At 36.2% G+C, this 17,287-nt stretch overlaps 1 protein-coding gene and 1 non-coding gene across 2 annotated transcripts; one reads left to right on the plus strand and one right to left on the minus strand.

The window, feature by feature from the left end:
- Positions 1-10,355: 10,355 nt before the first annotated feature.
- On the minus strand, positions 10,356-11,965 carry LOC104224488 (uncharacterized). The gene is made up of 3 exons (XR_011402979.1): positions 11,753-11,965; positions 10,526-11,624; positions 10,356-10,446 (listed from the first exon to the last, which is right to left on the minus strand). It is a non-coding gene; the product is annotated as an uncharacterized protein (transcript).
- A 3,850-nt stretch (positions 11,966-15,815) lies between these two features.
- LOC104224487 (agamous-like MADS-box protein AGL80) lies at positions 15,816-16,560 on the plus strand. The gene has a single exon (XM_009776160.2). The coding sequence runs from the start codon at positions 15,833-15,835 to the stop codon at positions 16,553-16,555; it is 723 nt and encodes a 240-aa protein (XP_009774462.1). The 5' UTR covers positions 15,816-15,832; the 3' UTR covers positions 16,556-16,560.
- Positions 16,561-17,287: the final 727 nt, after the last annotated feature.

Below are 17,287 nucleotides of genomic sequence, written 5' to 3' on the forward strand. Positions count from 1 at the left end.
AAGCTTCAAATCTTCATGTATATTCATGCTTATGTTTTCAGCTTACAAATGACCAGGGTTACAGCTGTGTACCTGGAAATGGCAATATAATGAGAAAAGAAAGAGGTCAGCAACAGACTAGTAGCAGTCAATACAACAGCAATACACCAGCAGCAGTGACTCAATCAATGCCCTAGAATAAAAGAACCCAGAGAGGTTGTAAACCAATAACAACAGCAAACCAAAATCAGGAAAAGGACTTCAAGCAATGCAGCAGCAACTTAACCCAAAACTCAGACCAAAACCAATCAATCTCAGACCATGGGATGCAGTTCTTTGAAACAAAATCTAGCTCCAGATTCACACTTAACGAAACAGGCACAGAACAGAATCTCAAACTACTCCAAATACTTCAGATTTGAAAGTGAACTGAAGCCTTGCTCAAAGGGTTGATGAAACAGTAACCTAACACTCTAGACTCAAGCTCAAACACTCTGAAAATTGAAACCTCACAAGCTTTCTGGGCTGTCTCTTTTAATTGCCTAAAAACTGACTTCAAGATCCTCTCAAACAGTGACCTTTTCTCTTCTAAAGTCTGCCCAAAAGATCAGCCAGACTAGCCTCTCCAAACAGGTTCCAGCCCCTTCACACTGTGTCCAGCCCCTCTTATTTATAGCCAAACTTCAACCCCTTTCTAACTCTAAGGAGCACTTGGCTCATTAAGAAAATATTTTCTGCCCATGATATTCTCTTACAGCCCATTATCCAGTGTCTTGTGTCCAAAGGCATGGGCAGCTTATAATATTCAATTAATCCCCCATGCTACTATGTTTCCCAAGCCACTACTACTAGACAAAGTATTAGTTTAAAGGTCAATTAAGTACCCTTACGGTCAGACCACTAACACTAAACATTTCAAGCCTTTTAAAAACCCCAAAATACCCGTGAAAACTCCTGTGATTTAATGTCCTACCTTAAACCCTTTAATCTATACTACATCTTTCAGCTATAACCAATTCAATTCAAACTCAAATGACCGTTCAAACTAGAATTTAAATCAAATCAAATGGCATCAACAGAAGAACAATGATTCAGGATAAACAACTGACCAATAAATTCAGTTCAATGAACTGAATATACCAACATGCTCAGTTCTAAGTTCAAATATAACAACGAGCTCATTTTAATACAAACTTTAGAACACAAATGAGGCAGGAGGGAAACAGACAAGAATGAACCACAAATTAGACTATTATCATGCTAATCTAACATTCAAGCATACCAGACTAATCGACGACACTTATTCAATCGATTACACAAATTATAACATATAACAATCGACAATCAAATAGAAGCAATGATAAAATTGGACCAAATAAAAGGTCTGAGGAAGAAGAAGAAGAAAAAACAATGAACAAGACTAGATTATAACTAACTAAACACAATTAACCATAACCAAATAGAACAAGAAAGGAGAAAAAGGTACCTTAACAAAATAGAAACTAGACGAACCCAGGTCGAACCCTTGACTCGAACTTTTTTGAGGTCGAACGGACCTTAATCGAGTGTTATCAACTGAGAACACTTCGATTAAGGTCCATTGGACACCCAAATTCCTCTAATTCGGACCAACTCCAACCTTTGGTTTTCTAGGGTTCTTGGGGTTTGATTTGGGGTTCGAACGGTTCTTGTCTGATTCGAACCAAACAAACGGTGGTTTGGTGACGAGGGAGGTCAGGGAGATGTCTGGTATGAGTTTGGGACTGGTTGGGGTAGGTTTAGGTTCTGCTCGAATCTTCGATTGAAGATTCGAGAAGCTGGAGGTTGATTCGAGGCAAACGGCTAACAAATCCGTAACGAGGGTGGTCAGGGGGTACCTTGGTATGCGTTTGGGACTGGTTGGGGTGGGTTTCAAGTTTTGCTCGAATCTTCGATTGAAGATTCGAGAAACTACAGGCTGATTCGAGCAAAACGGGTAAGGGATTCTTGGAGAGGGTGGTTATGTGCTCTAGGGGTGTTGGTTTCATGGTCATCGGCGTTGTTGTCGCCGGCTTTCAGGCGAAAGGGTTTCAGGGCAGCTAGGGTTTCGAGGGTCGTTTGGTTTGTCTCTGAAAGAGAGGATGAATAGGGGTATGACTTAGGGGGGTGTGAGGTGAGAGGTTGGGCTTATATACTGAGGGGGTGGTTTAATCCTGACCGTTGGATCAAGCATGATCAATGGCCTGGATCAATTCATTTAAAGGAAACGGTGTCGTTTGGAGTAGTACTGGGGCAGGGTCGATCCGGGGGCAAGCGGGTCGGGTATGGGGTTACGGGTGAGGGCGGAGTGATCTGGATCGTTGATCAAGTGAGATCAACGGCCCTGATCAGGGCTTCCCCAAGACGATGTCGTTTGGGGTGTCTTTGAGATGGACTGGACCGTGGTCGTTTGGGCCTGTTTGAACGGGCAAAACGGGGTGGGCCTAAGCCCAATCCGACTTTTTCTTTTTCTTGTTTTATTTGTATATTTTTCTTCTTAAACTAATTTTCCAAATTAAAAACATAAATCCTACATTGATTTATAAATAAAATTAACTTATAAAAATGCTAATTAATTATCACACATAATTGACTAACAAATGGGAAAACAAAAATCGCACAATCGGACATCAAATGCTAAAAATGCACAGTACATCATTTTGTGATTTTCGTTCTCGCAAAGCCAACATTGTTTTAATTAATACCTAATTGTAACATTAAATCCTAAATGCACAGGCAACACATATTTTGTATTTTTCTTAATTAAAACATGCACAGACAAAATACAAATAAATCACAAACAACACAAAACCCTTTTATTTTGAATTTTTTGGAGTAGTTCTCATAGAGCAAAAATCACGTGCTCACAGACCCAACGTGAAGGGGTAAGTGTAAACACTTAGGAACCCCTCCACATGAGTAGTGATGCTCTACTCGGGGCGGGGATCTGTACCACGACCTCGTCCCCCCAGCCACATTCCTTCTTCATGGCCTTGAGGTGTTTCTCCATTGTCGAGCTGATATACCTCGATAAATGCTCGCATCGGCCAGGAATCGTGGGGGGATTTTGAACTTTGAAGTCTTTCTTTATGACACAGCGGTCGAGAATAATCTCGTGAAGAGCCGACGCTTTATCACCGGCCGGCTGGAAGGAGGAGGAGGAAGCTTTCTCCTTTTGAGGAACTGTTGTAGAGGTTTTCGTCATTGATTTAGGTTTAGAGAAGCGGAAAGGGGCGGAGTTTGATGTTTTTCGGCGTTAAAAGGGAGGAAGTAACAGGTGGTGAGAGAAAGAGATGAAGAGGAGGAGAGGTATCAGAGAAGTTAGGAGGAGATTTAAAGATGGAAGTAAAGTTCTCAATTCGAAGAAGGGGCCTTGTATTTATAGGCGAACGTCGATGGTTCGGTGACGTTAGTGTCTGACTGCCATTGGCAAACATTTAATATTTTGGGGAAGCGAACTGACGGGACGTTTTGGTCACTTCGAGTGCATACGTCATCATCAGGGGCTCCGAAAAATCGAGGCTCAAATCGTTTCTTATCATCTTACTCTAAGAAACGCGAGAGCTATCTGTATACGGTTGAAATCAGGTATGTCCGATTTCGTAAGCTCGAGGGGTCGCTCCGAGAAAAAGTTCGAGATAGACCGGGCTCGAGCCCGATAGCGGAGTACAAGACTCGAAGATCAAAGTGCTTGATGAACACCGATGTCAAGTATGACCAACCTCGAGATAATACCGTTACGGTTTCATAACGGAAAGAGCGAAATTCCCTCCTTGGCCCTAAGATCACGACGTGAATTCCGGAACGGATTTGTACTTGGCGGTTTAGACAGCTGTATAATAAGATTGTCTACTACAATTAGAAGTGTACCTTATTTAAGATTTCCCTACTATATAAAGGAGATCCCAATCATTTGTAACGGATGAATCATTGAGAAGAGAATAAACAAACATCATTTTCTTGCTTACTGTTGATCAGAATTACTTTATTATTTTATTGTTCTTACTAACTCACCTCGAGGCTGCCTTAGCTCGAGGTCGAGACTTGTTTGCATACTGGTTTGACTTGCTCTACTCTTTAATTTATACCTTTGATTCTTTGCTTATCAATTAGTATTGGATTAAATCACATATCTTTAAAAGTACAATACAAATTTAATTGTTACTCGAAATTTAGGGTAAACACATATAGCAAACAATATATTTCCTTATGCCAGCCATGACATGGTCCATGCTGCATTTGCCTAATTATGGGTATGGCCAAACGACAGTCACAAGGCTCAATAATGTGGCAAGAGTCAATTACTACTTGTGTTTCAAATTTCATGTGGCTCGTAGAATATCTGCACCTGCTTCCAAGGCCTACACAAATATGCAATTGAGGCGAAGTCAAGATTTGAAATTTATGGGTTCATGATTCTAGTTCTTTTAAATAATTCGGTTCTAACTTAATCATTTGTGCATATTCAATTAATTTTTTAAGATAAATACTCCCTCCGTTTCAATTTATGTGAACCTATTTCCTTTTTAGTCCGTGGTAAAAAGAATGACCCATTTTCCTATTTGAAAACAATTTACCTTTATGCAATGATTTATAGCCACACAAAATATATGTGCTTCATTTTACACCATAAGTTTAAAAATCTTTTCTCTTTTTTTAAAAATTTCGTGCTCAGACAAATAAGTTCACATAAATTAAAACGGAGGGAAATAAAGTTTGTACTATAACTATTGGGTTCAGCCGAAACCGCAGCCGAAGGGCTGGGTCCGCCCCTGGCTACCTAGTATACCTACCGTTAAGAGTCACACACAGACACCGTAAGAGTCACACACAGACACACAAAAGTTTTAAAGTGTAAACTAACAGTATCACACACAGACACCGTAATACCAAAATACAAAAGAAAACAAGCGCTTTTACCCCTTCTCTCAAGAGTCAAAAGGGATGAAACAGAGAATCCTAGTGGTCGACATGAAATGCATAGGGTGGAAAACACTCCACGGAAGGGCCCTATGATAACAGCTCATCTGCCACGTGGCCACACTAAATGAGGAACATCTGTGCAAATTCTATTCGTTCGAGCAGAAAAGTTTTTAGCAAAGTTAGAAAGGCAAAGCGGGGGAAAGCAATTGATGAAGCAAACGCGTTAAGGAAATTCGAAGGCTCCGGGTGAAAGTACTAAACTAGCCCTCAAAGTCAAATAGAGAACTCTTCTCGCCCTATATATATAGGATAACCACTTCCTCCTGTTTTTAAAGTAAATGTGACACTCCTAAATCTGGTGTTTAAAATTAAGCATTTGATCAGAAGTTGTTTAGAAAGAAGGGAAAAATGAGAACCAGCACACTGACATTCATAGACATTCTGCTGGCTATTATATTGCCTCCCCTTGGTGTTTTCCTCAAGTTTGGCTGCGAGGTACTCACTCCCTTCTTTCTCCTCCTGTTAACTTAATACTACTACTTTTTTTTTTGCTATGGAAATTCAGTATTCAAATTCACTAGTCCATTTAATACAAATCCAAAAGCCCACTGAATAAAACTCTTTCTTCTGGTTAACTTACTACTACTGTAGACACAAATTTCTGAGTATTGCCTGTAAAAACATGGCATCATTCCCCTTCTCTACCAGCCCTTGTAGAGGCATATAAATAAAACACAGGACTACCTTTTTCTCCTTTTTACGTTTGTCCTTTTTAGGTTTAAGGATGGCAGGGGGTAAGGGGTAGCAGGGTAGGTGAGGTTAAGATTTAACTTTGTTAGTTTAGGATGCAAATATAAGTAAAAAAAATAGTAGTAGTAGTACAAGTTTTGTTCATAAAAAAATGAAGGAAAATTGTATACAGAAGGTGCAGATTTCCTATGGTCTGAAAATTTTGTAGTTCCTTGTTAGCGTTATTAATATATTTCTGAAAACAGGCGGAATTCTGGATTTGTCTTTTGCTGACTCTCTTTGGATGGCTACCTGGTATTGTCTATGCTATTTATGTCCTCACAAAGTGATCTATCATCTTCCTTCCCTATGGTAATTTTTCTCAAATTTCATCTCTTTCCAGTTTTCACCCCCTCCCCCTCCCCACCCCCAACTACCAATTCCCCTGGTGAAAAAGGGTACAAGCTTTATTCAACTAAGATCTAACAGCTTGTAGATTCTATCAGTTTGCTGAGAAGATATTCCAAAGTTCATACAATATACTACTAGTATTTAGGAAGAATAGTATCTAATTCCTTTTTTTTTTACTTTGTTTGACAGGATATTTGAAGGCCATTAGTAAATATCTTCATATCCGCTAATGGAGTATCTAGCTTCTGCTTTATTTATTCTTGGATGTTGTTTCTTCTAAGTTTACCCCCTTTGTTTTTGTTTTTATTTGGTTATTCTTCTCGTGTGTATTTCAATAGAGATGTATTTGGATAGATTGTTGATGAAGATATTTATCCTGTTTCAATGTCTTCATTACATTTGGGATTGTAATGTAACTTCCATTCTGTATTTTAATTGGATATACAAATAGTTGCTACTACTACATTATACTACTTCTATCCGTTTCAGCTTATACGAACTTGTTTTTTTTGGTCCGTTTTAAAAAAAATGATCCTTTTTTAAATTTAAAAATATTTTAGCTTAAACTTTTAATTTTACCCTTAATGAGAAAGTTCTATAACTATACAAATACATCTCTTTTTAACTTATTTAATTATAAATTTCAATTTTTTTATTTTTTTTAAATTGCGTGCCCTATGTTTACATAGATTAGGACGGAGGGAGTATGATAAACATGTGGTTTATATTGTTTGTGCCACAGCTGGCATCAGTCTATAACTTCACTCTGTGGTAGTGTAAGTGCGGTAGTTTTGGCAGGACGTGTCCGATTTAATCCACAAACCTTCTGGTAATTATCAACTTGATATTGAAATGGGGTCAATAATATTCTCTTTTTAAAAAAGAAAAGAAAAATGGGGACAAAGTGCATTCACAAATCACAATCATCAATCATCATCAAAGGCCAAAGCAGCAAATGACAATAGTGGTGCTTTTCTAGGATAATAATAAAGCCCTGACTGACTAAAGTCTCTACGTTCTGCCAAATTACGCACCCCAAGTCGGCAAATTTACTAGTGTTTGTCGGCAAATGTCTCTAATTTAGGTGTATTTTCTTCATCTTTAAGCATACAAACGCAATTTCGAGAACTGGTCACCAATTGGAAATTGGTGACTGGCCAGAAGAAATATAGAAGCAAATAAGACTCTTAAACAAGTAATTTCCTATATTAATGTAGTATTCTATTTCAAATAAAAAATGATATAATGGAGTTTGGGACAATCGACTTGAACAAAAGCTAAATCCCGTAGTCAGAACAGAATTAAAGCTATCACCCCACTAAAACATCCAATCACAGGTTAAAAAGCGTCATCAGGTATTCTCGGAAAGGCATTCTACATGCAAATCAAATGAAATATCCATGATCACATTAAAAAAAAATTCAAAACCACAATGAACATGAACGGAATGTTACAGATAGATTTAAAATGGGAGTAACATGGAAAGAGGAAATACCAGAATCCGGAAATCATATTCCCAAACATCCCAAGATATTTTCAATTCACAAACATAATACAACCGAGATGATAACGAAATGTTGTCCCTACGCCAACTATGTCACGGTCCATGCCTATACGTGCCTGATAGCTCATGGACATGGACAAAGGACTGTCAAAAGGCACTAATATGTTAAGAGTCCATTAATATACTTGTTTTCAAATTTCACGTGGGCAGATATGGAGGAGAGGAAACTGTTGTAAAGGCAGCCTGACTAACAATGACAGGCAGCCCAGCTTGGAGTGGAAGCAAGCGGTCCAGTATGTCCTTTTCTTCTCAATCAATGGTTGGACATTGATGTATTGAAGACTCAGGATGGATGGCTCATACAACATCTGCACCACCTCCCATTGCTGATACAGACACGCTACCTATTTTTGGCCTTAAACTAATTATTGTATATGGGGATGAGCACATATCAACAGAGCTATCAGCTATGCTTGCTAGAATATCCTAGTATCGCGCATATATAGACATCACAACTCAAAGTACAATTAAAAAACGGGCGCTTTTACCCCTTCCTAAGAGGAATGAAGAAGAGTTATGATTCGTTCCTTCATTCATAAGCAAAAGATGCACATAATTTTTTTTCATTCCTTAAACTGCCATTCACGACGACACATAGGGCAATGTGCTTGAGCCGATTGAGAATTCACCCACTTCAAGATACAATGAAGATGAAATGCATGGTTGCAAGCACCCCATACTGCAAAGACAAGTAAACTTCAAAGCATTAACAATAGCCTTAAAAAAGGGAGCCAGACTCCAGAGAGGTCATGTCGCTACCAACCATAGAAAGATAATTAACTCTAACCATAATGCAAAAATCAAATGTTCTATAATGTGAATTTTACGGTTTCACTGATATATGATAGATGAACAACTACGTTGATTGCTCTTAACCACCTCTAAAAGGAACAGTCAATGTTATTTGGATCTCAATAGCTGGTTAAAAAAACTAAAACTTAAGTTGAGAGATCGTTACGGGTGATGAATCAAAGTGCTCTACGAATTTCTCAAGTAACAGCAATGTGTTTGTTACCTTATCCTCAACCTCGACATGCCAGCATGATTTGTTTATCCTCTGTTAAAGTTAGAGATTGAGAGAAAGCTATAGTATGTCTAGAAGAAGAGGGAGGAGAATGTGAGGCTAAGGGCTACAACAACTTGATGTTTCAACAAAAAAAATATGTAACGACATGTACTGTGGTAGCTAATTAAAAAGAGACAAATCATGCATCCGCAAAATGGACATATTTTTCATGCATATTAAAAATGTACCCATAATGAATATACATAAAAATGCACAGAGTGGAGGGGCATAGGGGGACTCATTCCAGAAAATAAATAAATAGACAAGGATGTCAAAATCTAATTGCACTCATGGCCTTAATCGATGAAACTAATAAAAAGACAGCTCTGCTAACATATCTAGCGGACTGGTTTTTCCCATCTAGCTGTAGTATCTCAATCTTTCATGATATAAGCCGATAGACTTTTCAATTAAACTAAGAAAAAAACTACAGAAGAATCCTGAAGCTTACTTGAATCTGCAGACTGCAGTAGTTTCACTATATGAATAATAAAAACATATGAATCTGTATTATTAGCTACTGACGAAACGGAATACCAACAATTTGCAGAGAGTATGTTGGCAAACTGATCATATTTGCAATGTTAAGTGGTAGCATGGGAGTGTTCATAATATCCCTTGAAGTATCAAATGGATAACTTAATTGGCTCGTCGAGTAGCAGTCTATATATAGGACGAATTAAGTGCCTAAACTCTGGAAGAGATTTCCCACAGTGAGGAGATTACTTCAGGGCAGAACTTCTACTTATTCTTGTGTTTATAACTGGTGTCTAGATAGATAGAAATAACACCTAGAGGATATTGAGATGACACATATCACTTTTCTATCCTTTGTTATTCCCTCTTTTTTTTTGTGTTATTCTTATTAAGGCTACTGTGAAGAACTTGCGTAGGAATGGGAAGGGAGAGAAGATAAAGCAACCAGAAAGATCGTGACATGTGAAGAGAAAAAAAACGTGGTGTTCGAGTCGACTTGCGTGCAACTCGACTAATCTACAAATATCTGTCTCCTCCCACCAGTTAGGTAACATGTACCCTTCAAGTTTTAGGGAGAAGGGAGGAATTCACATGACATGCTTCTGCCGAGATTCAGACCTTTATTCCAATGTTGTAACTCCATTTCTTCTACCTCTAGGCCATCGCTTTCAAAAAATCTATGTCTCTCTTAGTGACCTTCAAAAGCTAGTACCACACAACAGGTATAGGTTAGAACACATAAAATGTGCCAACACAAATAAAAAACCTTGGGAACCAAGTCATCACAAAGAGAAACACAAATCCTAACAATTACTAAATAGAACAATCCGAGCTTGACAGTGAAATGAATACAAGGAAGACAACATCTTATACAGCTCATCCATAGGTTAAATTCATTCGCCTTTACTATATAAGCTCCAAAGTCTTATACCAAATCAAATGAACTACAACTAATTATGTCATCCAGTAGGGCTTTTGATAATGTACAGACAAATAAGGCACTACAAATATGCAATCTACAAAACAGAACCTTTTATCTACGTACAAAATTAGAATTGGGTAACTCGCTGGATATGCAGATATACCATGTTTACACGAGAATGGTAATTCAGCAGCTTAAATGACTGAGGAAAGTATTGAGTAGAGATAAACAGGCTTACTTAGTGGACAATCATCACCAGGGAGTTTGCAATCAGGACAACAACCATCAAAAGCCATCCTACATATTCCACAAGTTTCATCCTGAGCGTCCCATGTCCACGAAGCAACTGCATGCCATCTGCAATACACACGTAACAAGTAAGCACACCATGCTGTCTTAAGTACGAAAATTATTACATGCCATGAAGAGTACATACTCTATTCACGAACCCAACAACACGCCCAACAGAACAGGTTAAGGGAAATTTCATGTTAGTATTCAGTCCTGACCACCAATCAATATCAATCTACTATACCAAAACGGCTCCAATTGCGTACTCTTGCAGAGTATATAACAAGAAAGGCAAAGGTGATTTTTATTTTTTGGAAATGTGATTATGTAAATAAGCAAGAAATCAAAGTTGCTATCTGAAGTGATCGATGACAAGTTCTATTTGGCTAAATTTGTATCTGCATTTTCAGATGTTTAAATTCTATTTTCCTGTCTTCATAACTTCATTCATAACTAAAGTTAAAATTGTACAGCTCTTTGCATTCCAAGCAGACTGAATAGGGGAAGAGCAACAGAAATTGAACTTCGAGCTATTCTGTAATAATCTCTTATAGTCTACACTCTACACTAGCAAACTCGACTAGTCTACTTCCCATTTTGATGATTCTTCAGATTCTTATGATTCCTATTCTAAATTTTATGAATTCAAATTCAATTGATTATACAAAAAATTACACTGTGATTTACTTATCAAACTAACTTTCAACCTCACTTTGACATTTCTTCCACAATCACTAAATACAGATTTAAGTTATATACAGTCACAACAAAGTTATGTACAGTTGTTGTGCCAAAGCATCTAATCTACTTGCAATATAAAGCTACCCTCAATTTAGTAAAGAAAATCGGAATATGCACCTATAAACCTCATAAAAAATGTGAACTATTGAACAGTATATAAACTAAAGTAGATTTTCAGAGCAAAAAACCAAAGGACTAGTAAAAATGCTTCTTTGTAATCCCTAAGCAGTTCAATGGCTACACATTCTCCAAAAGATTCAAAAATTAATAATATTAAATACCCAAGATCATAAGATAAGCAACATTTAATCATTAATTACATATTTAGACAGAAAATGTATTTTCATATCAGAAATGATTCAGTAACAGTTGCTATAATTCACTGCACTTTATTCTGCTCCTATGAAAGCAACATCTTTTCCGCAGTCTTCATTTAAACATTACAAATCAGCGAAATAATCACAAAAGGATACGCAAAATCTTGACTTTCATTGGCTCGCTCTCTGCAATTTCAAGACCACAAAAAAGTGAGTCCACAAAAAGGGAATTCGTAAATTCTAAACTGAAATGAAAATTGAGAACACTATTGACTGTAAACTAATAAAAATTATAGTTCGGAAGAAAAATCAACCTTTTCTGAAGATAAAATTGATGCGTTAATCTACGATTTCTGCGTGAATTTTGAACTGGAATGTCGTCTTTTTAGGGCTTTATACGAACTTTTTGAAAATGGCGGAAAAATTATTGAAAAATATGCCTTGGGCCTACCTTGGAAGCAACAGGCTTCTTGGACAAAATTTTGCAAATTGAATAAAAAAACTTAAGGACAAAATGTCGTTCAAATGTAGCTTGTTGATGTTCTTCTGTATACAAAGTCCTGTAGCTTGAGTTTCAAATTGTATGTTTTAGTTTCTGGTTCAAATGTTAAGGACTGACAGTCCTTAACTTTTAAATACATGTTTAAATGTTAAGGACTAGCACTATTAATTCCATATTTAAATGTTAAAGGACATGCAGTCCTTAGCTTTTAATTTCTTGTTCAAAAGTTAAGGACTGACAGTCCTTAATTTTTAATTCCATGTTTAAATGTTAAGGACTGGCAGTCTTTAACTTTAATTACATGTTTAAATGTTAAAGGACAGACAGTCCTTAGCTTTTAATTTCTGGTTCAAAAGTTAAGGACTGACAGTCCTTAACTTTTAATTCCATATATAAATGTTAAGGACTGGCAGTCCTTAACTTTAATTATATGTTTAAATGTTAAAGGACAGGCAGTCCTTAACTTTTAATTTCTGGTTCAAAAGTTAAGGACATGCAGTCCTTAAGTTTTAATTTCTGGTTCAAAAGTTAAGGACAAACAGTCCTTAAGTTTTAATTTATTGTTCAAAAGTTAAGGACTGGAAGTCCTTAACTTTTAATTTCATGTTTAAATGTTAAGGACAAGCAGTCCTTATCTTGGTCTTGCACTTACAGTACACCTGTTCTTAATTCTACAAGGATTGCTTTATAACGTATGTCCTTTGTTTCCCATTCTCTTGACTTGTAGGATGGAAATAATATGCATAATAGTTGCTTTTAATGGTAGATGGACTGAAGACTATAAATATCTTGAAACAGAACATAAATCATGAACTAGCAAATGAAAAAGTACCCAATGCCTCGAGTGCCACCAGTTACAAGAGCATTCATGCCATAAAGGGACCATCTATTCACTTTTCCACTACACTTAGTGGCAGTGGCAATAGTTGTGAGTCGAACTGAACTGCAATTCATCAATGGGTTTATTATAAAGTTTCTGGGTTTTGGAAGTTGAAGTTTGTGCTTGAGAGAAGCAGCAACAGTGTGTGAAATGAAGAGGGTTCCGACATTTTCTTTTGGAGAGAGAGAGAGACAAGGGATTGAGGGATTGATGTGCACAGATAAGAGATTGAGGGATTGATGTTGTTGACCAAGCATGGAGGAGGCCGACCATGAAATCACCTTGGGTATTCCAGATGAAAATGCAACGCGAAAGAGAGGAAGAAAGGGTAAAATTGTCTTTTTCTATTAGTAGTGGCTATTTTTGCTGAGCATTATAATTAGTGGATAAAAATTAAAGACACCCTTAATTAGTGGCTACTACACGCCATTTTTACTTAAAGAGTTGATCACAAAAAGATAGCCCAGACTGAACTAGCCCATGACGCTGTTGTCACTTGGCCCATAAGTGCTCAATCTTACAAGGGAGCCTGGCCCAGTCTAAAATAGTAGTAGTTCTTTAAGCATCATAACTTGAAATTCAACCAATTTATCCTGTTATGTAAGTTGTGTAATGTATGAATTCGGGATGTTTCGTGCACAGGTTGCCCCTTAATTATATAAGTTTGTAATGTAAAAAGCACTTCAACTATTCATGTCCCTGATATTTAGAACCCTGTGGCAAGTGTATTTACAGCATAAGCAAAAGCTGAAGCATAGTTTCTCCTCCGTTTTGACTGCTAAAAGGAGATAGGAAGAAAATAACATCTTGAGATCTTATTAGTAACAAATTATTATTTTGGTTGGTTAATTGGTCATGCTTAGGAATAATTCAAGAGATCACCCGTCGCACTTACTTTTATATAACATACCTCTTTTGTGGTTTGATTATTTCTTTTTGGGGGGCAAGGACAATGGTTTCTAATGATAATCTATATAGTATTCAAATTGCTCTTTTGTATCCTTAATTATTGGATGCTAAGTTTTATAACAATTTTATATGGGTATGGCCACTGAAGTTTTTTTTTTTTGGGTTAAAATTAGTTGTTAATACCCCTACATTTTATTATATGTCGTATGAAATTTATATGTTACTATCCGTAAATTTATCAGTGATGGTAAAAGAAAGTAGCAGTCGAAAAGAGAGAAACGTGTCACATCATATAGTTAAATTGTAAATAAGTTAATGAATTTAAATTATTGATGTTTGTGAAAGTTGAATAAAAATAAAATGGTGTCAAATATTTTGAAGATCTTAAAACGCAAGAAGTATTATGTAAATTGGAATGGGTGAGTATTAGTTTTACGCTATTTTACTTGTTAATCAGTTTTCAGCATGTGATTCATGTATGTTCGGTCATGCCTATGTATATCTTGGTCAGTTTGCACATTAATTATAATTTATTGTCTGTCTATAAAATTGTGGGCTCTAATGAGAAAGAAATGTAGTGTCTGTAATGTATGATTTATCTATTAATTTCCAAATTGATTGACTATATTTTTATCCATGTATCTAATGACTACATGAGATCACATAGAATAACAGTTATAATTTGATCTTAAAGTTCACCAAAGTTACCTTCTATACAGCTCGTGCATTAAAATGTTTACATGCACCATAGGGTCCGTAAGACGTATGAAAGTTACACACATCGCACCTTTTGTTGATCATATTAAAGCCTATGGATAAGTCAAAGACAAATTTCATCTTGCAAATTTTGCTATTATTAATCGTATTTTGTTGTAAAACCATATTGAAGATTTTCTTGATATTTCAAGGGTAGAAAAAACCTTTTTTAAAATTAAATAATGCAGATTTTATTTCTGTCCGTCCAAAAAAGAAAAGGTGCTACTAATTGATTAAATGTGAAGGAAAAAAAACTAGCATTTACCGGCTGAAGAAGGATAATCAATTTTGTTAGTTCTTCCTATGTTTGCTTCTTGAAAGCATTAAAGGCAAACAAATTAGGAATTTCTTTTAGTAGGATTATGCCGCTATAATTCGGACGCAGTAGTAGTATGAACATCAGGGCTATCAATTGCCCCTACTTTTGTAATGATGCATATTAACTCTATCTACGAGTGACAAACGGGCGGGTCGGATATGGTTTGGGTAAAAACAGATAATGAAAAAACAGGATAAATTATCCGACCCGACCCACATTTAATACGGATAAAAAACGAGTTAATCGACGGATAATTATTCATGACTTGTTACATATGATCACTTTTGAGAGAATTCTTAATTCTCCCTAACTTGAGAAACTTCCAATATGAGGCTTTACAAATTTAAAAGTTATAACTATTGGTTATCCATTGGTTATACGGTTCTTATCCATATTTGACCCATTTTTAAAAAGTTCATTATCCAATTTATTTCTAGTGGATAGTATGAGTGGTTAACTGTTTTCTTTTAATCATTTTGCCACCCCTAACTATATAATATAGTAGCTCTTTTTAACCGGAAAAAAAAAAAGAATAATTAAATTCTGATAAAAAGAAGTACAAAACAATTGTTCAACAACGCCCTAAGTTACTCAATCTTTTATGTTTGTACAAACTTAGCTAGCTTATTATATTACGACTTCCTTGATAAATATCATATATGGTTGCAGAAAACTTATTACCAATATTATTATTTATAAGTTTAATCTTTTTCTTCTTGAGAACACATATATTGTAGTAGTCAGGAAAAACAAAAATTGCATTTCTCTAGTTAAATGAAATGTAATTAATGTAAATATTTGGTAGTACTAAATTCTTTCCAAATATCTTGGGTCATCAATGTCTCCTTCCAGCTATGCAAACAAATACAAAATCTTCCATATTAATTAAAGAACATCTTCATTTTTGTATATAACATTGCCATTCCAAGCAACAAAAAACATCCCAATAGTTCTTGTCAAAACAAGCACATATCTACCAAATACTTCCACCTTGTTTGCATATCTGTTGCATCCAAGGAAGAAAGAAAATGACAAGGAAAAAGGTGAAGTTAGCTTTCATAACTAATGACTCAGCAAGAAAAGCAACATTCAAGAAAAGGAAGAAGGGTCTGATGAAGAAGGTGAGTGAATTGAGCACTCTTTGTGGCATTGATGCTTGTGCTATTATTTATAGCCCTTATGAAAACCAACCTGAGGTATGGCCAAATACCATGGGAGCTCAACGCGTGCTCGCGGAGTTCAAGAGAATGCCAGAGATGGAACAAAGCAAGAAGATGGTGAATCAAGAGAGTTTTATCAGACAAAGGATTGCAAAAGCGAGCGAGCAGCTGAAGAAACAAAGCAAGGAGAATAGAGAGAAGGAGATGACTGAAGTTATGTACCAGTGTTTGGCTGGAAAAGGGATGCAGAATTTGAACTTGGGAGATTTGAATGATCTTGGTTGGGTTGTTGATCAGAATTTGAAGGAGATTAATAAGAGGATTGAAGCATTTAAAAAAGGGGCTTCCTCCTCTTCTTCTTCTTCTGCTCTTGTATCACAGGCTGTTGCTCCGCCGCCAGTGGAGCAAAAGCCAGTGGTGGAATTAGGGTTGGAGGGGATGCAGAGGACACAAACAGAGTGGTTTAATGATTGGATGAATAACAACACGAGTGAACAACAGATTGGATTTGGACATGGAGATGAGATGATTATTCCTAATTTTAATGATAACCACAACACTAGCATGTGGCCTAATGCTTTTTTTCCTTAGATTTATTTTTCGTGTTATGTAATCCCTTCTGCATGGAGTTTCTTTTCTGGATTTTTCCTTTTGCCCTTGTTTTTTTTGTCCTTGTTAATTTCTGAACCAGATTCAATTAATTAGTAATGGGTTTTCATCCTCTACGCTTAATCCTTATTTTTGCTTTGTGGTACTAATATATATCGACACTTACTAGTTTGTAAGACGTGAGTTTTTGCCCCTATACGTTTATGGCTGTTACATTGACCGTCTCGATCGACCTTTCTTCAAGAATTCTTCCTGTAACAATCAGAAATTTATTTTCTTTTGGTTGTTTAGAATTCATGGTATCAGTAAAAAAAAAAAAAAAAAAAAGAGAGGATAAATTAAGCGAATGTGGTTAATTGAAATTGGCAGTACTCCTTGTGCAAGCACGTAACACGTACGAGAGAAATCCAAGAGTTGCTCTTTCATATCAAAGTGCTAATAAGAGAAGAAGAAATGGGATGTGGATTTCGGTTCTGTTGTGATATCACATATTTCAAACATGACATTACTATTGCTTGTTTTATGAATTATGGACGTGATTGGAATTTGGAAACTTATAAAGTGTTACAGTATATATCGTTCCACAAAATATATAATCTGACCATGAATTCAATGCATTATTGTCAAATTTAGGAGATAATGATGAATAGGGAGTATAGAATATTTTTGATTATGAACTCGATCTACCATTAATTTCAACTTTATTTCCAACTT

This window comes from Nicotiana sylvestris, chromosome 1 (assembly GCF_000393655.2).
Source record: "Nicotiana sylvestris chromosome 1, ASM39365v2, whole genome shotgun sequence".
Taxonomy (NCBI): Eukaryota; Viridiplantae; Streptophyta; class Magnoliopsida; order Solanales; family Solanaceae; genus Nicotiana; species Nicotiana sylvestris.

Bases quoted from the DNA above. Each gene is read 5' to 3' on its own strand.
- LOC104224487 (XM_009776160.2), top strand. From the start codon at position 15,833: ATGACAAGGAAAAAGGTGAAGTTAGCTTTCATAACTAATGACTCAGCA.